At 41.1% G+C, this 27,227-nt stretch overlaps 1 protein-coding gene across 1 annotated transcript in view; it reads right to left on the bottom strand.

The window, feature by feature from the left end:
• stk32c (serine/threonine kinase 32C) overlaps nucleotides 1-27,227 on the bottom strand; it is a 78,946-nt gene that overhangs the window by 19,946 nt on the left and 31,773 nt on the right. Inside the window, exon 3 of the mRNA XM_022743647.1 lies at nucleotides 5,067-5,218. Coding sequence (XP_022599368.1) covers nucleotides 5,067-5,218 — 152 coding nt within the window. The remainder of the gene's footprint in view (nucleotides 1-5,066; nucleotides 5,219-27,227) is intronic.

Raw genomic sequence — 27,227 nt, 5'->3', positions numbered from 1 at the left:
CTCATTTTTGCTGTAAGGTTGAGCATTTTAACATGGGAGTCTATGGGGACTGACTTGCTGTCGGAGCCAGCCTCAAGTGGTCAATTGAGGAACTGAAGTTTTTGTCATTTCCGTGTTGGCTTCATTTTTCAGCCTTGGAGGTTGCCACTTGGTTTTATGAGCTGAAAGAGGATATAATACTATGTCAAGCTAAAGTCAGGTGAATTTATTTCTGCGGGTTTGAGGAACCCCTTGCATTTGAATAGATAAAATTGTCATTTTATCTATTATTGATATAAAAATATTGATTAATGCAACTAACTGTTTTATATCTGTGGATACACTGGAATGGGTCAAAATAATATTTTGCCACTAATCTCATTTTATGTGCCCTCTGCTGCTCTTCATACTAAAAAATGAGCACAATTTATTGAGTGGCAGTTTATAATGAGCACAGAGGAGTTACAGGTCAAACCCTAGAGTTTGAATGAATGCCTGCAGTAATCTGGGGCCTGGGGAGAGCTGTTACTGTCCAAAACCACGAGGAGGCCACGTGGAAAGGCCATGACAGGACTGGGCTGCAACAGTCACAGCGACTACGAGAGAGGGAGGTTAGCCGGCTGGAAGGAGTACAAGGAACAGGCTGAAATAATCAGGCCACAATGACAAATGAGCCCAGGGAGGCAGGGCGGAGAGAAGGAAATAGAGGGACATTGGAAGAGGAGAACAGTTTTGAGGGGAAAAAAAGCGAGAGAGAAACAAGAGCTTGTGATTCTGTTGGCTCGAGTTGGTCTGCGAAGTTTCAATGGCCTACATAAAGTTGATGATAGAGATGGGCTCGCCGGAGCTGGCTGCATGACTCAATCACAAGACACTCACATGCTCCTCTGAGGATTCCCGCAACAATGGTGTGAGTGAATGCTGCCTCTCCTCTCAACGGCCTCTAACCGGTCGCCTTAAGACACAACACCTCCACTGGCCTGATTTCACAAGGTGAACTTGGAAAGTTCTTTAAAAGTGGTGTATGGGGCAGTTTCACTAAAAGTCCTAAGTCCTTGAAGAGGGCAAAATAATCTGTGGATGCTCACTGCTGTATTAGAGAAACAGACCCCTGTGCTTTTGGAAATGAGCCCATATTTTGCCTTTTATGAGGATGATTTAAAGCCAAGCCCTCTCGTAGGGCTTGTTATAACTGCTGACCGGGGGTGTAGAGGCTAATTTGTTCCAGTCTCCTAAGGCCTTGTTCCATCCAGGCCTGAAATCAATATTCCTAATGGAGGCTGAACAGGACACAGCACATCCATCCTCACCACTCCACTCGCTCACTTTCCGACTCCGGTGAAGGGATGGACAGTAAGAGGAACGCAACCATATCCCACTTCTCCTGGTGACTCACCCGTTTTGGTTTTGAAACCTTTAAAATCCTTGAGGATTATCCCAAGGGACTGTGTTTAAAGCTCTGACTCTATGATGACAGTTGCTGCGACAGCTCTTGCTAACCTCGCCACTCTGTTGTCAACAGCACTGTGGCAGCGTCCATTTGGTCATGATTCACTGCTGTGTCTCTGAACCCTCAGGGAGAAGGGGTGATGGTGTTTGAGAGTGATCTGTTGTGAGGTAAAGCTTCAGGCGAAATCTTGCTTTTATAATGATGTACTCTACTCCGCAGACCATGGGAATCAAATTTATTTCTACGCCCTAATGCTGGTTATTCACTGCTTCCGGGTGGGAAGAGGTGACCCCCGCACTTTGGTGTTTCGAACATATGTGAGGGAAAGAGGGAGTCAGCGTCTTCTCATGTGTCGCAAATCCTTGCAAGGATTTGTGTGGATTTGGTGTGTGCAGCAGATGATAGTTAATTTTTCCTCCTCCAAGGTAATCCATTCAGTGTACCCTCGACTCCTACACATCATATCTATGCAGCAAGGGAATGGTCGCAGCAATTACTGTGGGCTGCAAACTTGACATCCGCCCAGCTTAACGCAGCCTTTACCCGGCTGATGGGATTCAGTGTGGGCTTTCACAAGGTTGCTTCCTAATGAATTTCCTCTGAAGCTACGGACGGAGTTGTTCAAAAGCACGGCAGAATTCAGGACGTCTCAATGAAAGCAAGTGTGTCTGTGTGTGTAGGTAAAAGCTGAAGGAAAACCTTACAAATCCTCTTAGTCTGCACATCTTTTTTCTTTTTTACAAAACAAATCAATGCCATATACTTTCTTTGTGCTGTCTTGTGCACCCCTCCTCTCTACTTGATGCCTTCCCCCTCCTCTCCGTGATTGCAGGAATCATTACTTCCTCTGACAGCTACTTGGTGTGTTTTCCCTCATTCTCTCTCCGTCTCTGGCTAACTGAGGCTCCCTCCTGGCACTGCATCAATAAAAACACTCCTATGAAGCTTTATCAAAGCTGGCGTTTCTCATGAGTTGCATCTTCCTTTTTTTTTTTTGTTTGCTTTTGAGAAGAGTCAGTACCCAAATAAACCCCAGCTGGTCTATCGCAAGTCCATTAAAAAGGTAGCGAAGCGCCCAAATGCCAAGCTCCAGAGCTCGTGACGCTCTTATTGAAAAGCCTATGGATACTGGCAACTGGATGATCTACAGGGAATTGGTTAAACAGCATACCCACATGGTGAACCAATTAGATACCTAGTTGTTACACAGCGAGGGAGACGATGAAAAGATAAAGCAGAATCCTCATCAGTCCTATCTCATTACCTGCCCGGCTGAGAATCCGTCTCAGGCAGCAGCTGAATGAAGCAGACAGTTTACGCGACGCATACAGGTGCACCACATAACAACGCTGTCACGCATAGTTGCTCATCAAGCGTCTGCTTAAACTGGGGAAAAAATAACAAACATACCATAGACTCAAGCTTTAAATTGATTTCCTTTATCTCTCACTTACTGTTCTCCTCTCTCCAGCTGGAGGAGGAAAATCAAAACTTTCCTTCAACTATACATTTTTGAGCAAAGAGAAGGCCCAACACGGGAGGACCTCAGTCCCTGTAGATGACCCTCAGAGTGGTCCTGTATGAATGGGAACCAATCATAACAGTATTTTCAGTCAGCTTCTGACTTTAGGTTTGCGCAACAACATAAGAAAAAATGGTGTTCTGGAGTAAAGGTTATCCACGAACATACTCTCTCTGTTGGCTTTGCATGGGACAAGTCTGGTGATAGTAACATTTGAAAAACATCAACACAGCTGCCCAAGTTCAGAGTCTGTGCGTGCTGCACCAACACACTCATACAGAGACAGCTGCATCCAGACACTATCACACAGCTGGTTTTATACGCCATCTCTCCCCCTCTTGTCATACATTCTGACAGCAGTGGCCTGTCGAGAACGTGCCTTTGCCTCGTGCACCCCTCACTATTTGTTATGCAGATTTGACAGATTCCCTATGGTTTTCAAGAGGACCAGCCAAATACAAGCAGGCAAGGTCTGAGTGACATGAGGGAAGGAGACACTAGTGTTTAGAGATGTCATCTAAAGGCCAAAGTTATCACTTCTGCAAAAAATATAAACATTTGCAGTACTATTAGGATACACTGGTGCTCAAGCATTTACACTAATGGTGTTTTATGAGCAAAACTTCAACATCTTTTCTTGTTTTAAGAGTCAGTTCATCTCAACCCATGTTATTAAAAAACTACTCTGGTCCAAGTAGCTCAAAAAACTTCAACACCCATGTTTCTTTCCACAACCAATACCCGAGTCACAATGCCATTTTTCAATACTGTGAGCACAAGGAAATAATTTAATTAGATCCATTGCATAAGGATGGTAGGCAGAAATCTCAGTGGTCTCTCTGCATGCTTGGATATCACTAGAAGTTCTGCAATTAGTGTTAACTATCCCTTTAATGTTGCTGTAATTATCTATCCTCATTGTTATTTTTATACATGTAAATGAGCCTTACAATTACAGATGTCAAAGATAATGATCCCAGACAAGTGTATGTGGATTATCCAGATCCAGACTAATTAACTGTATGGGACCGTTACAACTTTGGGAAGCTGACTGAGATCATGTTTTCTCTCTGTGTGCTCCCACTGAGATGGACAGGCCCTTTCTGGAGCGTCTCTGTGATGCAGACTTAAAAAGCAGAGAGAGGAGGTGGAGATGTAAAGTGTGAAACTATTCATTCCCACATAGCCGCAATGATACAGTTTAGCATCTTTGTCACTAATGGGCATTTGAAAAAGTGCTAGGTGCTGAGTCTGAGAGAGAGAAAGAGAGAGAGCAGAGCCAAGCAGCACAGCATAGGAAAACTAGAACAAAGAAGGCTTTGGCAGCCATATACTCCTGCAGGGAATTATACTATAAAAAATACACAGGCCTACTACTGTACGCTCATTAAAATGCCCTCAGTCTGTTCAAGTAGTGTAGCTTCTCTAGCAGGCAAAAATATCTTCTCTCTAGATTAAACTTTGATCATTCACAACTTCAGAAACAACTTGTCTTGAATCATCTACTTGCTATCTACACATAATCAATCCATCACAGAAAGTGTGAGTAGCACATGCAGTATCATTCCAGCAATTACAGAGGAGCAAAGTGCTTTGTGTAATATGCCGTGAATGCCGTGCCAGGTCCCCAATTACATTTAGAAATGTGTCCCACTCGGAGATGAGCGTTGAATAATGAAAGCAGCCTCCATTCACCCACATATCAGACTCAGGGGAAGAGTAAGGTCATTTCAAACCACAGTAATTATCAAATGTGTGCTTCATGGGCTCAGAGTCAGAATTAATATCTCAAAATATCTCTCCTGTGTAAATTGTTTCTTAAGCTAATAGCTGTTGGTTTCTGGAGGAAGATTTGTTTCAAGCCTTAACGACACTAAAAAAAACTTCTTTTTTTTTCCCCACTAAGTGCCAAATGCAGAAAAATAAAGTGCATGCAACAGTGCGAACATAATATCCACAAAGAGTACATCTATTTTAGGTCTGCAACAGATCTCAGAGTGAGCATGCACTTCTCTATTGAGAAGTAAATACACAGAATGAACAGACAGACAGAGCAGATGACTCGACACAGGCAGAGCAGGCCACACTGAAAGTGTAAAAACATAGGATAGTCACCAGAGATTTACTAAAAAAACATGTTCAATTTCCTGTAGGATCTCAAGCTCTCTAAAGACGTTTCGGACCTCATCTCTCTCTATGCACTGCTGTTTGTTCATGTACTTCATGGCGTACATCTTCTCCGTGTCCCTCTTTTGCACAATGCATACCTGCAGAACAGAAGAGAAAACAGAAAACAGAGAGAGTATTTAGTATGAGATAAACATGCATTTAGACAGCCTGGATAAATGAACACATACATAAATCTAAGCGTAGATCTGTACTGGCTGGGAAAGAGAGTTACATCACTGCTAATGTGTCTGGGCCAAGTTTCAGCTCCACAAATGAAGCCTCGCTGCTATGCAAATACGACATGTTTTCAAAATAGCCCACAGCATCTTTCAGCTGTTGATTAATGCGATTGTTGGGGTAGATACCCTGCACCGATGCATAAACGCTGACACGCTGAGCAGCTCTAATGAACTTCATTCTCAGACACAGAAGTTTGTGGCAGAAACCACTTCCAAACAAATCACCTCATTATTTATTGATCACAGGTTATGTGGTTTTGTCAGGAAGCGGCTGCAAAAGGTAAGAGGCAGGATGGGACTCCAGAGAGGTCAGAGTCATTACAGTAACATCACTGTCCAACCACAGTCATTAAACAGATCATGTCCTGTCCTGAAGACAAACATGGAATTAATTTCTTAAAGTTGCTTGTCTATATTTCACTCATTACTTTTTGTTTTGCTTTGCGTTGTGTTTGTTTTACCTTAAGACCAAACACATTGAGATAGTTACAGGAGAGGTTTTGATTCTTAATACAACATCCATACGCCACATGGGAATGTTTTATGGCCAGTATGGAGACGAGGCTCTCTCAGCATTCGGAACGCATGACGTGTATGTCTTGAAGAAAAACTGAATCTGGTTTTACAGTAATCTCCAAAGGTTGGCAAGATCTAATTTGCATGACTGTTGAGCACCACCAACGCTGCCAGTAAAATGCTTAAGTGGGCCAGAGGGAAAACACACATTCACAGTAGCTTCAAATTGCAAAACGGCTAACAAAATGAACAAGAATTTAGTTAAGCCTTTATTTCTTTAACCTGATTTTGTCTAGATCATGTAAACAAGAACCCTGGTTTCCTTAATCGGAGAAAAAGATTAAGAGAAATCTGGTTAACTCAGCTAGATTTCTAATGGAGACAGCAGATGTCTTTTTCTTGGGTGTATTTATCTGAGGAGGAACTGTGCATAACAAAGACTTAAGACGGAAACTCACAATCACTGTGGCAGCAGTGCAGCAGGAAACATTGTTACTCATCCGTGTAATACACTTAATATGCCAGCCTTGGTTTGAAGCTGTGGTAGGGGGTAGGGGTGGAATCTGATTACCGAGCACCTGCATGTAAGCGCAGTCCCTGATTTACCTCCGTAACTGGATTTCTCCCAATAACTTGGCTTCTTGTGTGCACGCACACACGGTGGATATGAAACCCTCACAGACAGAAAGAGGAGTTCACGCCATCATGCAGTCAAAGTGCTTCAGGAACACAATCTAAGCAGCTGTTTTGGCCCTTAAAAGTGTCCCACAATGCCCTGAGTGTAGCACATGACCGCCCTGTGAAGCATTAAAAGCTAAACAGACCGCTGCTATTTCTGTTATAGACAGAAGGCCTTAGCTGAATCGAATTGTCCACCAAGGCACAGGTCTCCTCATTATTCTCCGAGCCAGACAGATGGCTCAGATGGTTTTACACAGCACTCTGGTCCTGATGCACTACAAAAACACCCATCTCAGTTAGTCATTCTCTCTTTTGTTCAGTCTTTCTAAGAGAGAAAAAAATGCCAACGGGAAGAGAAAGTCTCCCTTGTTTCATGCAGGTGGATGTTTGTGCAGCTGTGCAGATGCATGATTTAACATTTAGCATGAAAGAGGTGATACCATCTTGAAATGAGTTCACTTAAAATGTCTTCTATATTCAAATTACCTCTGCATTAAAAACAAATTAGAAAGATCAAGTAATCTAAAAGTGCTTTGTTAACATAGATTATTCCATTCCAATGAGGATTTTTTTCCACTTGATGAAATGGGGAAAAGATTTTGAGAATGAACACCAAGCTAAATGAGGTGTTAAAATGGACATTATCTGTCTGGTGACAGGAGGAAACCTATTACTGTGTAAATCACCATCTATTTAATTGTACTCATGGTTTCCTCTCAAGCACAAAAAGCTCAAATGAGTGCCAGGTCTGACTCGGTTGTCTCTCCACTTTCCTCCTTCTGGATCCCCTCCAAGCTCAGATTTCCCCTACTTCTGTCACTTTCATTAGCTCATCACAGCTGAAATTAATCAAACCTGTTCCTCCTTCTTTATCAGCTGTCAGATCATACTGACTGGAGAGTGTCTATGAGCCAGCTAAATTCACCACCCCCGACCTTTGTTACTGTTGCTATGCCTTTAAAGCTTCCATTTATTTTTTGAGGTTCTTAATTTCAGAGGTGGACAAAAACAGCTACTCATTGATTTTGGCAGCTGAAATAACAACTGGCAGAGTTTATTAGCTGTAGCTAACTAACTAGGGGAGCTAACATTAGCTCCATTAGTTGGTTGAAAACGCTGTCACAGTCACCTTTCTGATATCCAACAGATATTTAGAGGATGAGGGCTAACCGGTGTGTTTGCAAATGTAATGCTATGCTATCTTGCATAATATTGTCTTACTTAGAAGTAATTCTTGGTCACTGCTGTAGGTAGTAAGCCAGTAAGCTTGAAATGCTAATGTTTGCAGCTCACATTAGAGCAGATAAACATGTAACCCTTCAAGTTTCAGATTTCACATAACTATCAGTAAAGCTGTACAGGCATTGTTATCAATATTAGTCCATGCAGACTGTTAATATCTGATCGTTTAAATACTGATAGAATGAACTGTTACCCTTAGGTCACCCACTGCTATTCAGTTGTTAAATGGCAGATAGTATTTTACTGTTGCCTGGAGATCACTTATTTGCAGACTGCCTATTTGACTTTTGCACTTTGACCTTGATGAATGAATTCTTCACTCTAGCCATCCTGTCATACTGTCTGTTCAAGTCTATAAATGTTTGGTGCTATGTGTGTCTTTGTATATCCTGGCTACAAATCAATTTCCCTATAAGGGACAATAAAGACACTTTGAACTTATATGAGAATATATGATTCTGGTGGAAAAGCCAAAGATATATATGTTCAACACAATCTCTTTTCAATAAAAAATAATATCAAATATCAGAAGAAAACATAAAACATATATTTTTGCCTGTTTAAATCAAAAAATTCTGATATTGGATTTCAAGTCTCCCTATCAGTTCAACCATACCTCCTTTTTAGATTTTTTTAGCCCCCAGCATGATAAAACACAGCTCCAGGCCCTCCCTTTTTCCATCTCCCTCGTTGAGCTCAACACAGACCCAGTTTCTCTTTGCTCTCAGCCAAGCCAGTCTGCACCATCTGCACTGTGCTAGAAGGTAGACTAAATAAACTCATTTGAATTCATCAAACAAAGATCCAATAAGTCTTTTACACATTTTCATCCTATCTTTCACTTTTAAGAAAAATACATGCACATGCTTTCCTACATGCACCTTAACCCGTTTATGTTTAAGCTATTTTCCATGTCGGCGTCAAGTGGGAAAAGAGTTGATTTTTTACAGACACTCTGGCATTTCAGTGGCTCGATACCTATTTTTGAATAACTTCTTTATGGCTCTGTTGGAGGAAAAGCTGTAAGATAAACCACACCAAGGGCTGTAAGGCTCCTGCATACAGAGCCAGAGAGACTTCCATGAGTACACCACATATAACATCTAAATACTAAATCCTGTGCAAGTCAGAAATAACTTGAGATAGATATTTCTATAGGTGGCCCTTGGGTGACAGATGGAAATCACAACTTTATCTGGACATTATGGCTGCACTCACAGTACATCACTCAGTAGACATGACATTTATTTTCCGTTACTGGTACAGAGCATTATTTTTTCCAAGAGATGCGATCTGTTAAGTTCAAAGCACCAAGGACTGAGTGGAGTGTTTTAAAAAAAAAAATGGTCCCTGCTCACAACCCCATTACCCTGTGAGCATAATGCAAAAGAAAATGTAGAAAGTTAAATGAAGAAAAAGTTTTATTTGTGTGTTCTCGGTTCTCTGTCTTTAATTCTCAGTTTTAATTCAGCAGTTATGATTGATTTACATGTTTGTCTTAAGAGTTTGTAACTGATTGATGGTGCTTTCTGTAAAGCACATTAAAATCTGAGAACCTTTTCAGTTATTTATTTTTTATTTTGAGGTATTCCTGCTGATGCTGGCAAGACTGTATATTAGTGACTTAATCATGCAGCTTTAGATACTGTATCTTGGAGCTATAAGCTTGTTGCTTAGCACTATAAAAGACAAATTTTTGACTGTGGTGACCCAAGATTAACCGGTGTTGCACATTGATTGCATTAACTCCAAAGAGAGCTGACAGAGGCAGAGAGAGAGAGAGAGAGAGAGAGAGAGAGAGAGAGAGAGAGAGAGATGAGGAAGGCCTTTTTCAAAACTGATTTTAAAGCAGCAGGCAGCAGGTGGATTTTTAGAAATGAAACATCTCATTGCTTTCTTCTGCATTTGTCAAAATACCTGTGTACGTCCTTTGTGTGTGCTCCTTCATTTTCATTTTGAATGGATTCATGTTCTCTTGATCATATGTGTTTCTGTGTTATTGACCATATTCTCTATATTCTGCGGCTATTCTACTAAAATTGCATTACACACAGCTATCTATAGATTCCTTTTATAACGGAGACTGTAATGATTGTCTAGAGTGTAAAACCCAGATTTCCCGACCAACCAGATATCACCCTGTCAGTCATCTCCTGCCAGCCCCATCTTATCGGGAATCCCCAGGGGCTGGACAGAGAAGTGAAATGATGACTTTTAAAAAGGATTTATTCATTTATTCATAGGGCATATTAGCAATTCAATGCATTAGACTAGTTAAGTATGGAGCAGGAAAAAAAGTCACAATTTTGAGGTGATAGGTGTGAGGCAGGATGTTTTGCAAGCTATTTACATATGAATCGAGACATTTTCACCAAGACTGAAATCATCCCCTCGTTGTGACATGTCCATTCAAGATTGAGGCCTCGATAGAGTGATGGCTTCTGAGACCAATTCTCTCCAGGCAGTAATGGACACTAAAGTATCCCTAATTAATTCTGTAATGTTATCTCTAAAATGCTAATGGTCAGTATGAGCCAACCTACTATCACTCTGCTAGTGAGGGTTTCAATGTTAAATTCTAATTTGGGAACACCTGCTATTCAAATTGCCTTTGAATATTTGTCAGTGATAAAGGTCATTTTGTTTTCGAAATGGCAGGGTGGAGTCCGAGGATGGTGCCAAATTTTCCTGCTGGCGGGCTGGCGGTGCATCTGGGGAAAGAGCTGGCTAATAAATTGACTCCAATCCAGACAATCTCTGGATTGTCAAGCCTCGAGCCAGCACCAACAATGAAAGGAACTCAAGCTGCTGAAAATATAAATAAGCAGCAATAAGATTGCAGAAGAAAGGGCACAAGGAGATGACATTAGCTGTATTAACAACAGGTTGATGAGCCAAACAGAAGAGAATAAAATATGGCAGATTTCAGGTAAACACTCAAGAGAAACAAAATCCTGCAAGGTTGGGTGGGGCTAGGGGCATGGCCGAGAGCGTTGACTGCTTTGGTGTGACATCACAAAGTTACAGAAGTCCTGGCGGCTGTGTTTAAGGCTCAGTTTCTGAATACAGGCTGTGTGCACTTCTCTGTGGACTGAGCGCTTTGATACTTTCATAGTATTAATATAGAACCTAGAAATGTTTTATAACTAAGACAGTCATGGAAATACCTTTATACAATATGGGACCTTTAACACTGGAGGTCCATGGTATAGAGGAATAAGATAAATCAGGCTCTGGATTTTATGGCATTTGTTGATAGTAAGAAAAGAATAGAATATCACCCACTGGTTTCACTTGTTTACTGTAACCATTTGAACTCAAAAGGGGGCCTTGTTTGAGGTGGATGTGTTTTGACCAGCTGTATTTATATACAGCTTGTGAGTAAAACTTGGTCGGTTACGGTCTAGGTGACAATGAATTCATTGCAGCTGTCAGACTGCTGTCGTCCCATGCAACAGGGAGCTTGAATGGCTTTGCAGTTAATGGGCAAATACAATTGAAGGAAAAAAGGCCATTCATATGGGCTGAGTCCAGGGTTTATACTTGGCATCAGAATCCATGTCTCCAAGCAGTGGGCTGAACGACAGCGCTGGACCGGGGTGAGATGCTGTGACAATGTTGGCTGTAATCTCTGACCACCAGCTGCACATAGCACCTGCTTATCTCTCCTAAAGAGAGCTTTTTAAGGGTGGTCAGACAGGCACACACACAGAGTAAACATAAAGGCAGGACCTATTGATTTCTCCGTGGACAGTGTTAGAAGTGCAGTCATTTGACGGGGAGGTATTCGAAGGCATGGATGATGCACATGAAGGAACGCAACAGATGACAGCACCTGTGTGTCTCACTCTCAAAGACAGGCTCACAAAGAAACCCTCCTTTGCATCACATCAGCTCCGATGCTCACTTTTAATGGTCTTGAGCTCTGAAGCATGAAACTAACTTTGTTTTTCTGCAGCACAATCATTATTTAATCAGTGCTAAGAAAGGAGAACGGTGCTAATAACGAGGAGCTCAGCGGGCTGTTTCCTGAAGTTAATCTCCATAGGGGCAGCCAGGGGCACCTGGCAGGCAGAGAGACACGTTCCTGCGATTGAACAAAACATTCAAACATCCACCAGTCTAAATAAAGCCACCACAGTTATTCAGCCATATGTGCTAAAAAAAAAACTTTTGAGGATCCCTAATGAGGCAGTATGAGCAGCAGTTACAGAATAACAGTGCTGGGTCTGGGTCTGGCTTGTGATGGCAGCAGCCACGTGTAAACTCTGATTTAAAAGCAGCAGTAATCCATTAAAAAGGCAACAGTCATTCATTAATAATTCAGTATTTTATATTCAACAGAACATCAGAGACTGCACAGTAAACCATGCAGATTGCATACAACCTACTGAAAAGGGTAAAGATAATTCAAAGTCCCTATTGCCGGCTGTAGTAAACCCTGGTCTGGTCAGTTCACACAGTCTATTACACATGTCCACATTTATGTCATGACCGGACACTACAACATGCACCACAGGCACCTGTGGAGTTAACTACTTGTGTGCTGCTGCGGTACATCAGCTTGATGTTTCTATGTTTAAAAACTTCAGAAGTACAGTAAGGACGCAGGTTCCTTCAGTTACTAAAAATATTTTCAATTGCCACAAATGATCAGTGAACCTGCTTGATTTATAAATAAAACCTCTCAGTGTGTTATAATTTGGAATAATTAGCATGTTACACAATAATAATCCCATGTCAAAGAAATACCCGCCTGTGTGTGTAGTGTAGTGTAATAAATATGTCTCCACTGAGGCTCTGTGCTTTGAATAAAAGAAATATTGTATTAAACTGTGATTTAAATGGCCATACAACTTCTGTTATGATTTTATACTACCATAAAGACATTCCCATTGTAGGCAGGAAGTTAAAAGACAAAATTTCAGTTACTTTGTTGTTGCTGAAAAGCATAAGCTCAATGTTATACTGTCAAAAGGTTTTTAAATGTCTATAAAACCATGATATAGAACATCTCACACAATACAGGATTTTTAAATTCCTTTTTGTAAAACATGAGTCTTTCAAAATTTGCTGGAAAAACTCCACTGAGACTCAGTGTGACCTATCTACTAGTATGACCCAACTACTGCAGATCATGAGACTAATTATATATTCCACTGAGACGCTCTGTCCAGCTCTAACTTCAGCCTTTTTACCCGGTTGCTGATGGGCGGATGATGTTAATTTGGAAGGTCACAGGATAATGATTCCACAGGGCACTGGAAGACTCACAATAAAAAAAAAAATCCTCCTCTTGACTTAAAAGAAGAATCCTATTTAGTTGAGGTAAGAGAAATTGTTCTTTGAAAAAGAACCAGCATGTAAAAAGAATACCAATTATTAGGTCAAACAGATAATTTCTTTGCTCGGCTTAATTAAACCCAAGTGGTGCTTTCTCCCTCAGTTCCATTAAAACTTTATCTGGACTTGAAGCACCAATACTCCCAATACAGAAATAAGTTCTGCGGTATTAAAAAGCTGAGTTCAAGATGAACAGCTCCTTGAATATCCTTTTATTAACTGAATGACTGAGCATTACGCTGGCAGAGTTAAGAGTGGAAAATACTGGCGCAGAGACTGACGGACTGACAGGCCTACAGGCAACAGCCTCAAACTACGCTCAAAATAGGAAACTAGGAAGTTCATTACTCTGCTTTAATAATGTCTTTCATCTATCACAGAGGAGATATTAAATCCTACACACCACTACAGTCTCACTCACGGCTGGTATGATATTCTGTATATAGAGACATTTCTCTCACAGGTTGAATATCCCATGTTGACACAACAGGTCAGACTGTAGTGTTTTGTTGAAGGATGCTGATATGGCACCGAATAACAACTGAAGCTAGAGTACTGCAGTGGTTGTAAACCTCGGCACCAGCACTCGAGGCATTACAAGATGATTTATGGTCTCTAACAAGAGAGCTGGGTGACATACCAATACATTGTTGCTATATAAGATGGAACTTTGGATGAGTTTTGGTTGTCCTATTATCATGATATACCATACTGTATACTATACTACACTATACTATACTTGAAGGCTGGATTAAAGATACATATAAAAAACTATTTTAGTTTATCTGACTCTCAGCTGTTTGGTCATCATATTGGCATGAGTCAGAATTTCGTACCTCAAATTTTATTGTATCTAAATATCTTATAAAGCCATACACTATAGCATATCTGCATTATACCAATATAAACAAATGGCTCTGTACAATAGTGGGTAAACAGTTCAATGTGTTCACGATATTTTTAACAAAGCTGGACTGAAAACAAACTGTACAAAATTCCTTATTTAGTCTTCCTGAGGCAGTAATGTATTGGTTTTCTTTTATTTTTTATTTCTAAAGTTCCACCACTTGTTATACATGACTGTGCAAAATGCAAATAAGAGACAGTGTTTCTTAAATGAATAAATTAATTACCTTGTTCTATAAGAAAATCCTGATCTGCACAAAACTACTATTCTGCATGCTGCCTCACTGTTGTGGCTTACTGGGACAGTTCAAAACCATCATTATGGTTATTAGTGAGTCAAAATGTGTGTGCTGAAAAAATAAGTTAATAAATAATAAGTGACTAAATTGTGGCCAATTGAAGTGTTATCCAAACACCTCAAGTGGCCACAAACTCATTTTTGAGGGCAAACAAATGCATTAGGCATAAACTGAGACGTGTATGAAGGGTTTCAGTCTAGACGAGCACTTGAAGTATTCTTAATGTACAGGTTTATATTTTCAAAACAAAAATCAAAAAAGAATGGTCAAAATCAGTGCAGCACTTTTAGTCCCTCAAATGCGTCAAGCCCCAAGCATATTGGATCCAATGACTGCATTCAAGATGGACGATATGACAGCTCCTCAGAAGTGAAGCCAAAACATCTCGATCTCCCCCTGGTCCATGGAGGAGGATGGGACACGGGCCAAATGAACAAATCAAAGTGCACGTCAAATACATTTTCCCCAAAGATGGTTTCTGTCTTTAGGATGTAGTTCTTATCAAGCTGATATACTGTATGTTCAAGTGTTCATTTTTCTGATAAGTTTGGTTTTAATGAGTTATTTCATGCTATAAAATGGGAGTGTGACATTATGATTGACAGCTATGACTGACCCGCTATTGGGTTGGGCCAGTGTATGGGCAGGACCTCAGTACCGCAGCTCCACCATCCAATCCGCAGGTTCTGGCTCTAAATGACATCACCAGCACAAGATGGCATCGCCCATCATCCAGCTTTATATACATTAATTGATTGGATCCCACACTCTGCCTAATGCAACTTCATGGCATAGACATTTCATAGTCACAATGTCACGTCCTGGCTAGCCTTTGTTCCACTAGCTTCTGTAACTCAACACAACTAGTGCAGCGTCCATTCAAAATGTATCTGCCAGTAGGGGCTGATTTCTTGGCCTGCATTAATCTAGCTGGCAGCGTTCTTAAGAGCATCATCCAAACATCCTGGGTCCTGATCAATACACACACTGCAGGGTGAGTGGTCAGTCGGTCTTGTCTGTTACTGCTGGAGTTGGCTGCTGTGTTTGGTGACAGAGTAGAAAGCGCCATCACGGTTGAGTTCCGCCTTTCTTAAAAACTCTGGCAGTAAATTGTCCAGGTGTAGTTCAGACTTTTTCTTCAGGTAAAGTAACATGTCTCAAAGCAACGTTTGAAGCTTTCACAAGAACCGCTCATCCGAATAAACTTCACACTCGTGTTTTGAAGTCAATCAGATTGATCAGTTGTCTAAAACTGAAATAAAAACAGACAGATATTTCTCCATTTATAGTTAGATTTCTCTTTCATTCAGCATTTTCATCCATTGTGTGTTCCTGGGATTTACTTTTACTTATCCTGAGATTAACTGGTATCCACCTTTGTGGTTTTAATAGAGCTAAATGATTTTATTTCTGAGCACAGAAAAAAAAATTCAGTTCCCACAAAAACAACAAAAAAAAAACTGCAAGCACAGTAGTGCGGGTATGTAATATCTTCATAATTTGGTTTTGTCCATATTTGTACAACTCACCAACACTTTACTTTTACTCTAAAATAATTTATCTATCTGTCCTGCTGTTATTACACATGTCTGAACTAGTCACAACCCCCTCGACGTTGAGCTGTGACATTTAGCCTGCAAATGTTTTTAGGTAGGGCTTGTGGGAAATGTCTGATGATGTTTGTTAAAGGCCAATAAAAATATCAAAAGTATAACAGTATAACCTATATACAGTATTTACAGTGCCACAACATCACTAGTCACAATTAGACAGTGGTTTTGAGACCTAAAGGTTGACACAAGGACAGAGTCTCCTACCACCTTCATGGAGTATCAGGTAGTATTTTGATGTCACATCTCCTATAAAGGTGTCAGAGCAGGTGACCTGTAGTCACCCTCTCTCTGTCCTTGTGTGCCCGGCCTCAAGGCAGGTGATTCTCAACAAATAAAAATAGAAGCCCAAATTTCCTTTCTGCCGCTCTAAATCTTTCATATGTTAAAAAATAGTGATCTTGGTCTGCAGCCCAGACTTTGGCCTCAGCCTCTAGCTCCTCTCTGTCTACCCAGACCCCCCCCCTGGTTTACCTCAATGTTACGCGCTCCTTGAACACATGCACTTATTAAATGCTTATTAGCTGAACATATCACTTGGACACAAAAAAACTCTTTCATGTCGCGCTTCAAAGCGAAGCGTCACTGTTAAATCCCCGGGATGGCTGCGTGTTGTTTACCTTTACAATCCGCCTTCTTCCTCCTCCTCATCCCCTCCACTGTTCTGCTATAGTTAGCAGTCCTATCAATTGTTGTCAGAAGGTCTAAAGCTCCTGGGATAACAAGGATTGCAGAGAGGAAAAAAGGGTGGGGTGTTAAATTTAGTGGACTCAGTCAGGAAGCTGCGGATTTTCTGTTTTCTAGGTCAGGTAAGTGCCAAGTCGGCCAGAAGCCTCTGACTGAGACACATGGGGAAGCACGAACAGATAGAAGACCACTGTGTGAGGTGCGGGAGGAAGGGAGGACGAGGGCGCATCTTATGTTTCTCCCTTTAAATTCAGCGAAAATATAGTGTACATTAAGTGCTGACATCCGTCATTCCCTCAGATTAAGTTTCATCTTGTGTTTGTTGTCGGTACAATGGTTTAACACTCATCATCAGCGCGCAGTGACTGAAAAAACACACACACACTCACTCATGTACACACTCTCACAAATGCTGCATTTTAGCAAGAGTGCTTTGAGAGGGGCAAGCAAGGCAAACACACTTTCAGGGTCTGATGAACATGTCATCCAGGGAGAAGAAGGAATAATTTGCTCTTTCATTTGGTTCATTCCACTGGATGTCTTCTGTTCCACAGCGGCTGCTGTCAGCCTGCAGGAGATGAAAGTGTTTACTGAGCTTGGCCATCCATTTGCACAGCTCCAGGATGCACTATTATGGCAGGCATGACCATTAATGAGCACAGTCATGGATCAGACTTCTCCGAGACCGAGCTGGGCAAAGTGAAGAAGGAGGTGTTTCTGTACAAGTGTAAGAATCTTTTCAACTACGGATAAACACAAATGACTTTACAATACATGTTGACACTTTCAGTGCAGGCACATAAGGACATCACGTACACTTGCACACACAAACACACATTACTCTGATACCCTGTGAGTGCCTCAGTCTCTGACAATCTCTGAATATTATACAGGGATTTGGTGTAACTCAGGGAAAAGCCACAACAGTCTGAGTAATGGCTCCATGTTAAAACTAGAAGGAATAATAATAAGGATGTTCCAATTCAACTCTCTTTTTCCCAATTTGAACACCTGCATACCTCACTGCATGGAACTCATTAGGATGTTTTTTATGCAAAGTAACATGAGGTCAACGATTCCTGTGACTAGAGCTTCAACAATTATTTTCTTCATCATTTAATCTGCCAGTCATTTCCTTGGGGAATCATTTAATTGTTTTGTCTATAAAATGTCAGAAAGTAGATCAAAATGGCAGGTGGAATTTCCCAGAATACAAGGTGACATCCACAAATGTCTTGTTTTGACCAACCAACACAAGATGTTCAGTTAATTATCATATTTGACTCACTGCAACAAATTCTCCAATTTGAAAAGCTGGAGCAAATGATTCTTTTTTTCATTTCTGCTTAAAAATGAACAATCACAACAAAAAAAATAACCAACTATCAAAATAGTTTCTCATTAATTTTCTTTCAGTTGACTAATCAAATAATTGAATAATAATTTCAGCTCCTACTGTGATGCTAAAAAAGAGAACTCCATTGGCTGAATTGAAGTGATTAAACACAGAATGACTTTGTCATGTCATGGCTGATACACGATCAGTTTAACATGGTCGATATTTATCCCATTACTAATCCAGTGTATTAGATCGGGGCCGTTTTGACTAATATTCCATAATTAACTTTCAATTTGAACTACTGGTTTTTCTGGTGGCATGAAACTTAAACAATTTCCTCAGAGGAAAAAGAGGCAGTAAAGCCGACTTCTAAATAGAGTGCTGAATGTCTGTAACAAAAGAAAAACTTAAGTACACAAGATTTAATTGATGTAAAAGTCTTAAAATGTCCTCAGGGCGAAGACACCAAATGGCAGAAAATTGCTCTCAAAGCAAGAATGTATAAACAGGCTCGCCTCGAGTCCACGCTTACCTCCAATTTATATAAAACACAAAGAAAGACTTTGAAGCCACTCGTGTATGAAGGTCGTAAAATATAGGGACAGCATAATGAGGATGACATGCATCACACAATGTAAAGGGATTAAAGATGCACAAAAAGTGCCTGAAGGCTTATCTCAAGAACATTCTCTTTAGGCTCACTGAAGATGTGAGAGGTGTAAGTGCATGTTTCATTAAAGGTGGAATATCTCATACATATTCATCAGAACTGACTGAATTTGGAAAGCTGTTATCTCATATCTTGTTCTACTGTATATCGTTATGATGGAAATACATGCTCTCTGAAGACTCAAGGTGCCATGACCTCACAGAAACTGCATAATATGAAATGTCATGAATCAGCGAGGGATAAAACTGACCATTACAGTGATTGGCATCCTGCCTGTTACCTTGATCCCGCTCTTGTTAACTACAGGGATTGGATATGGTATTTTAGTTCCTGCATCTGACAGCTTGCAGCTCTGGTCCTTCCTCTGTTTGGAGGTTTTCATTCCCTGAGCTCTCTGTTAAAGGGACTATCACTCAGTTCACGATTCATATCCCTGTGGGAACAACCACAACACTAACATACATATATTTGCTCTGTCAAATATATAAGCACTTTAGTTTACACAACTGATTCACTAAGCCCTGCCCCCTTACTGTCAAGCCTTTCGTTCTCACACAGCACAAAGGCAGTTTACAGTCATGATAGTGGCAGATTTACTACTTAAAATAATTAGTATGTATTAAAACAAAGATAGACAAAAAGAAGGTTTTTCATTTCTATATGGCAACCATCAACTTTCCCACTTGAGGTGACATCTGTAGCAGATTTTAACAGCTGTAGCTACCAAGGTCATTAAGCTAAAGTTTGCTCCAGGAGTTAATTGAAAACAACATCTCCAGCTGACTTTTTAATGTTTGCAGCTGACTCATATTAAAATAAAATAAAGATCTTAAATATGCACTTGATGTCTACATACATGATAAAGTACTAAAAAAAAAAAAACTAAAGCTCAAGGCTAAAGCTACATGCGCCAGGCAAAAAGTTAGCATCCTCACCAGTTAATGGTCCATGTAGGAGTGTATTGCCTTTTAGGATGAGGATTTACAGATGTGTTTTGTAAAATGTAACCCTATCTCAGGGATAGGGTTGCTGGGGTCTAAAATTCCCCATATCCCACAATAAGCAGGATGGAGCTGCTACCATTAGCCTAAATAAACCCTATTAGCTTTCACAGTGAAGATGTACTGAAAAGACTACTACATAGTAAATCTGCTAGACACAATGAAGACCAATAACTCCACAAACTAAGTAGTTAGTTGATATGATATGTTAACTTTTGGCCTGGGAGGTAACACTCCATTACTGTGGACGTGACTGCAGCCTCTTTTCAGTCAATTCCTTACCGCTTTGTTGTTGTGAATTTGGTTTTGGAAATGCTAAAAGATAATACACCACCCTCCAACTCTCCAAACTCCAAACTTTAAATGTAGAGTTTCGTTTTTACTACAATTTAATACGGGGCCGGGCAATTAACAGAAAACTATCAAAACCAAAAAGTGTCAAAACCGACATTTAGAAACCCTCACTTACTTAATCTTTCTCATGTCAGTTAATTGAGTTAACATTTTCCCCAGTGCGAGCATTCATGAACGTGCCTACACCCCGTCCAACTAACGTTAGTCCGTGTTCACTCAAAGCAAAGCTGGCAATATGAATGATACAAGGGCAAACACTCAGCCTCAGGCTACGTCCACACCAATACGTTTTAGTTTTCAAACGCATCACTTTTGCTATGTTTACGCCTGGTGCCTGGTGGAGTTTTCCAGCCCCTTAAAATGAGACTTAAGGAAACGCTGCTGGCACCATTATAGTTTGAAAACTGCATTGCAGTCTAGACGGGCAGAAATGGAGACTTTAGGAAATGCTGATGCAGACACCCACATTGTCTTCCCGATTGGGTCTTATCAGTCATGACTACTACTGATGAATGCAACATGTATAACGACCAAAGGTAATACCCTCAATTTGTTTAATCTCTTGGAGCACAATCACATTGCCAAATATGAAAAATGCATGGCTCAATCATTCATTAATGGTAAATGATAAAAAAAAATTGTGATATTGATTTGAAGTCATATTGCTAACCCCATATACACTGCTTCAGGCTAGTTGGGTAAGTTTTGGTGACACAATTGCTGCATGGAAGGTTGCTAATGGACAATTGCATTCATTTCTACTGAAAATTTTGATTAATTCTGGCTAAAATGCAGCGAGTCATACCCAAAATGTCAATTTATAGTATCTTCAAATATCTTAGAAAATTAAATATCTTAAAAGTCTCTCAGCCATCCTTGTGTCCACTCGAGGCCAGCTGCACTGCTGATGAAAGGACACTGAGTTTGCGGGCTGATGGAATCCTTATCAGAAATTTTAAAGCCAAATGAGAGTCATAGTTATCATAGTTCTTTATCAGATTTTAATCAGAAAATGTAACCTCATCCACAGACAAATGCTGGATACTGTCACAGTTTTGCAATTCATTCTCCACGGAGCTAAACAGATATCAAAAATGTGGAGGTGGAACAAAACTCTCTTGTTTCCGGCTAACACAGCCAGTGAAGTTAAATAATACAGGACATGTGAATACTGAGAGTTGTGGTATTCTCCGGGGAAGAATGGTGGGAACGATAATGAATGCAAGGAAGAATCTAACCATATTACTAATGGGAAATGCTACAATACTCATGATACATTTCTCATTAATGTGTGTAGTTATGTCTAAGTACAAAGATGGGCTTTGGCATACTGGAACGATGATGAAATAAGATGCACTGCGGGTAAAGATTTTTAGAGGTCCTGACAGCACTCTGGCACACAGCACTGCTGCCATTCTCATTTTCCACCATGTATATTATATTTTCTTGGCAGGAATGTTAATATTGACGCCTCCAAATGGCCTATTTCTTCTGGGCTCTGAATGTGGCCAGCCATTTTATCAACAAAAATATAGATGGGTAAAATTATAAAATTAAAACAAAACAAATGAACATGGGGCATTACAAGATTTCTGAGCTCTCTGGATGCTCCTCAAGTCCTGAAGCTATCCTATTCATATTCTCTTGCTTCTTTCGGTGACTATGCAGTGCAGCTTTGTACTGTGAACCCGATAGAGGTGTAGTGTAATGGAAGAGCATCCGTTTCTAGGCTAATAGGTTGCTGAGGGCTACACTGCGGCTGGGCTTTGCTGCAAAGCTGCACTCTGCAAAGCCAGGTCTCATCTGAGCTCTTCACACCTGCAGCCAGAAGGTAGAGACGAGGGAGAGGCTGTCAGTCTTTAGAGGCGTGTTGCCTTGGAGCCCTGCGGGGCGAACAGAAAGCAGGACAGAAAACGCTAACAAAGGCTTCATCATCTGCTGACCTTTCCACCGATGCTTCGCCCGATATGATGAAGGTGTCAAAGCCTCTCTTACTGCCCTCATCTCTTTCTCTCCTCCAGTCGCACTTGTTTCTACCGTCTGTCTCTGTTCATCTACCTTTCTACGTCCATCACACTCGGTCCTAATGAGGGTTTATTCCCACTGAAGTGTGTGCGTGGTGCAGTGTATGAGGATGTAGAAAACCACCAGCTGAGCTCCTGCACTACCCCCTGACCTTCCTTGTCTCTCTCCATCCGCCTCCCTTTGTGCTTTCCTGTCTCTGTTTAGATGTTTACCTGCCCATCTGACTATTGGCATTAAGGAGCTGTCACTAAACTCCTGTCAGTGCTGATGACTGTCACGCCCCCCCACCCCCACCCCACCCCACGAGTGTCAACTCATCCCTCAAGCACTCAAAGCATAGGCTTTAATGAGCCCTGCAGTGGAAATGGCAGTCCCATATGCTGCCTGAGATGAGAAGATGGAGTGACAAAGGGGGGCAAAAGTGTGACACTCAGGGGGAAAAGGCAGAGGAGGAGAGGGAGAGCAACAGGGGTGCAGCAATTATCCTTACTCTGGTGCTGTGTATGGCCATCCTGCCCTCTGGCAGGCATGTTACAAATGAGCTACAGTATATATCCTCCATTGCTGTGGAAATAATCACACCTACCGACCATCACTCTTCACCCCCACCTGCTACAGGATAGATGCTCCAAAACATCAGGGAGAGAGGTGAAGAGAGACTCTGCTCAGAGTGGGGAATTCACACAATATTAATGCCATATTTTATTTTTCATAATACTGTATTGCATTCCCAACACAGGTTTCTTTACTGCTGTGCCCATAAAACACGCTTGAATTGAATTGTGAGCGGAGCAGAGGGGGATGGAGACAGACACCGTCTGAAACAGCCTGATGTATCAAAAGGAGGGGAAGGGGAAGGAGACAGATACCTGCACTGAGACATCAGAAGGAGGTGCAGGGGGATGATCTGCCCCAAGACAAAGAGACAGAGAGTGAAATATGAATAACACCTATAGACTGTGCAACTTTTGCCATGATATCACTTTCCTATACATTTTTGTTTTTTTGAGATGTAAGACACAATCCCTCGACTTCATATGAAACTCTGTGCCAGTGCCTCTCACAACAGGCCAAGTGAGAGTTTCAAACACATGTGAAATGTCAAAGCCATTCCAACACATTTGATTTAATGAAGGTCAAAAATAAGATGCTCTTTTAGTTGGAGCCACTTGCTGTCTTTTTTGGCATGTGATAAGCCTTTAAATGTCTTTAAGATGTTACTTGAACTGGACTTCCTGGATTCCTGTATTTCATTGTTTCACTGATACCTTAAACAACACGCCACACAGTCATTATATAAATGTGGTAAAGTCTGGGCTCATCGATCCAAAACGCTGGTCCAAGATCGCACTATGAGACACGACCATCGATGGCCGATCTGGAGCTTTGCCAACTGAGGACAGCTTGAGGCAAAATTCAGTTGACGGTGTCAGAAATTTTAGACCATTGTGACTGCTGCTGCGATGTACATCTACACATATACAGTGCAACATGAAATGAAGCATGACACACTAGTTGGCTGCCATTTTTTAAATAAGATTCAAGGAAAAAAATTGTGCGCACACAAACCAGCACGAAGGGGTTGAGAGGAAAAAAAAATGTGTGTGACTCTGCAAAGACGAAAACCTTGTGGAGCTGCTTTTTCAAAACATAAGAACAGTGCAGATGGATGACACAAGCTGCTGACATGCCTCTGCACTCATATACATTAGCACCATGATTCATTCATCACACAATCTGACATGCCTCTAACTGATATCTGACACAGACTGAGACAGATTTTTTAAATCAGGCCCATCTCACAGTGTGATATGCAATAAACTTACACTATAGTTGTTGCTGCACAATCTAAAGGCGCCTTAAATACATTCTGGACCTGACCTGGATGTTTATCGGTCACTGAACACAAAGTAGGCTTTTCAAGTACGCAGAGAGTTTAACTTACTATTTGGCATATGTTTATAGTTTGCACAGCTGTAACATCAATATACAGTGCATTAAAGGCACTATTTGTAAGTTTTGCTATTGCTAAATAGCCAGCATTAGCATAAACAGCTGTTTACTTACCAGTCTAGAAGAAACATTCTGAATTTAGCACTGTTATGACCCAGAGGTCATTTGGAGCACATTTCTGATGTGTAATTTGTATGTGCTTTAATGTTGTGCTTGTGTTGTGGATCTCTTTCTAGGGTTCCTGCTGAGGTGTGTGTGTGTGTGTGTGTTGGGATTATGACTACCTGTTATGATTGATGTTACATGCTGTGCAACTATAACATATGCCAAAAATAGTAAGAAAATAAAAGAATTAAAATACTCTTGAGATATATTGGAGACTACTCTTGATAGTAGATAGACAGAATAAACAATAAACAGATAGGATAAGATAGATATATATAAGAGAGAAGGATTTAAACTTGTAGAGATTAGATAGAAGTATTTTGATATACATCGTGAGAATGGGACTCATTATATCTGTCCTCAGTCATACTTCCCCATCATGGAGTCTAAACAGACAGGCTGATAGTAATGGCATGTGATGAATAATATAGAGAGAGATAGAAATAGTAATATAGAATAGGAAGAATATAGACCTGTGTCATCCATAGCTGCACTGTTCTATATTAATATGAAAAAAGAAGCTCCACAAGGTGTTTTACGGTCTTTGCATGAGTCACAACGATAGGGGTTTTTCCTCCAGCCCTTTCGATGCGGTTTAGGAATGCGCATATATTTTTTTTCTCTACAACCCCTTGTGCTGGTTTGTGTGCGCATTTTTCCTTGATTATATTAAAAATGGCAGCCAACTAGTGTGTCATGCTTCATTTCATGTTGCACTGTATATGTGTAGAGTACATCGCAGAGCAGTCACAATGGTCTAAAATTTCTGACACCTCAACTGAATTTTGCCTCAAGCTGTCCTAGGAAAGCTCCAGATCGGCCATCGATGGTCGTGTCTCATAGTGGCGATCTTGGACGAGCGTTTTGGATCGATGAGCCCAGACTTTACCACATTTATATAATGACTGTGTGGCGTGTTGTTTAAGGTATCAGTGAAACAATGAAATACAGGAATCCAGGAAGTCCAGTTCAAGTAACAAAATCATTAAAGGCATTAAATTATAGCCAAAAAGACGAAGCAAGTGGCTCAACAAGAGCATTCTTATTTTTGACTTCATTAAATCAATATGTTTTGGAATGGCTTTGACATTTCACATGTGTTTGAAACTCTCACTTGGCCTGTTGTGGAGGCACTGGCACAGAGTTTCATATGAAGTCGGGGTATGTGTCTTACATCTCAAAAAAACAAAAATGTATAGAGAAAGTGATATCATGGCAAAAGTTGCACAGTCTATAGGTGTTATTCATATTTCACTCTCTGTCTTTGTCTTGGGGCAGATCATCCCCTCAACCTCCTTCTGATGTCTCAGTGCAGTATCTGTCTCCTTCCCTTCCCCTCCTTTTGATACATCAGGCTGTTTCAGACGGTGTCTGTCTCCATCCCCTCTGCTCCGCTCACAATTCAATTCAAGCGTGTTTTATGGGCACAGCAGTAAAGAAACCTGTGTTGGGAATGCAATACAGTATTATGAAAAATAAAATATGGCATTAATATTGTGTGAAATTCCCCACTCTGAGCAGAGTCTCTCTTCACCTCTCTCCCTGATGTTTTGGAGCATCTATCCTGTAGCAGGTGGGGGTGAAGAGTGATGGTCGGTAGGTGTGATTATTTCCACAGCAATGGAGGATATATACTGTAGCTCATTTGTACATGCCTGCCAGAGGGAAGGATGGCCATACACAGCACACCAGAGTAAGGATAATTGCTGCACCCCTGTTGCTCTCCCTCTCCCTCCTCTGCCTTTTCCCCTGCAGTGTCACACTTTTGCCCCCCTTTGTCACTCCATCTTCTCATCTCAGGCAGCATATGGGACTGCCATTTCCACTGCAGGGCTCATTAAAGCCTATGCTTTGAGTGCTTGAGGGATGAGTTGAAACTCGTGGGGTGGGGTGGGGGTGGGGGGGCGTGACAGTATCAGCATGACAGGAGTTTAGTGAGCACAGCTCCTTAATGCCAATAGTCAGATGCAGGCAGTAAACATCTAAACAGAGACAGGAAAGCACAAAGGGAGGCGGATGGAGAGAGACAAGGAAGGTCAGGGGTAGTGCAGGAGCTCAGCTGGTGGTTTTCTACATCCTCATACACTGCCCACGCACACACTTCAGTGGGAATAAACCCTCATTAGGAGACCGAGTGTGATGGACGTAGAAAGGTAGATGAACAGAGACAGACGGTAGAAACAAGTGCGACTGGAGGAGAGAGAAGAGATGAGGGCAGTAAGAGAGGCTTTGAACCTTCATCATCATATCGGCGCGAAGCATCGGTGGAAAGGTCAGAGATGATGAAGCCTTTGTTAGCGTTTTCTGTCCTGCTTTCTGTTCGCCCCGCAGGGCTCCAAGGCAACAGCCTCTAAAGACTGACAGCCTCTCCCTCGTCTCTACCTTCTGGCTGCAGGTGTGAAGAGCTCAGATGAGACCTGGCTTTGCAGAGTGCAGCTTTGCAGCAAAGCCCAGCCGCAGTGTAGCCCTCAGCAACCTATTAGCCTAGAAACGGATGCTCTTCATTACACTACACCTCTATCGGGTTCACAGTACAAAGCTGCACTGCATAGTCACGAAAGAAAGCAAAGAGATATGAATAGGATAGCTTCAGGACTTGAGGAGCATCCAGAGAGCTCAGAAATCTTGTAATGCCCCATGTTCATTTGTTTTGTTTTAATTTTATAATTTTACCCATCTATATTTTTGTGTGATAAAATGGCTGGCCACATTCAGAGCCCAGAAGAAATAGGCCATTTGGAGGCGTCAATATTAACATTCCTGCCAAGAAAATATAATATACATGGTGGAAAATGAGAATGGCAGCAGTGCTGTGTGCCAGAGTGCTGTCAGGACTCTAAAAATCTTTACCCGCAGTGCATCTTATTTCATCATCAGTCGTTCCAGTATGCAAAGCCCATCTTTGTACTTGAGACATAACTACACACACATATAATGAGATAGTATCATGAGTATTGTAGCATTTCCATTAGTAATATGGTTAGATTCTTCCTTGCATTCATTATCGTTCCACTTCTTCCCGCGAGAACTAACAACTCTCGTATTCACATAGTCCTGTATTATTGAACTTCACTGGG

Source organism: Seriola dumerili, unplaced genomic scaffold (genome assembly GCF_002260705.1).
Source record: "Seriola dumerili isolate Sdu_G_001 unplaced genomic scaffold, Sdu_1.0 BDQW01000073.1, whole genome shotgun sequence".
NCBI lineage: Eukaryota > Metazoa > Chordata > Actinopteri > Carangiformes > Carangidae > Seriola > Seriola dumerili.
This window is presented reverse-complemented; position numbering and strand designations above follow the sequence as displayed.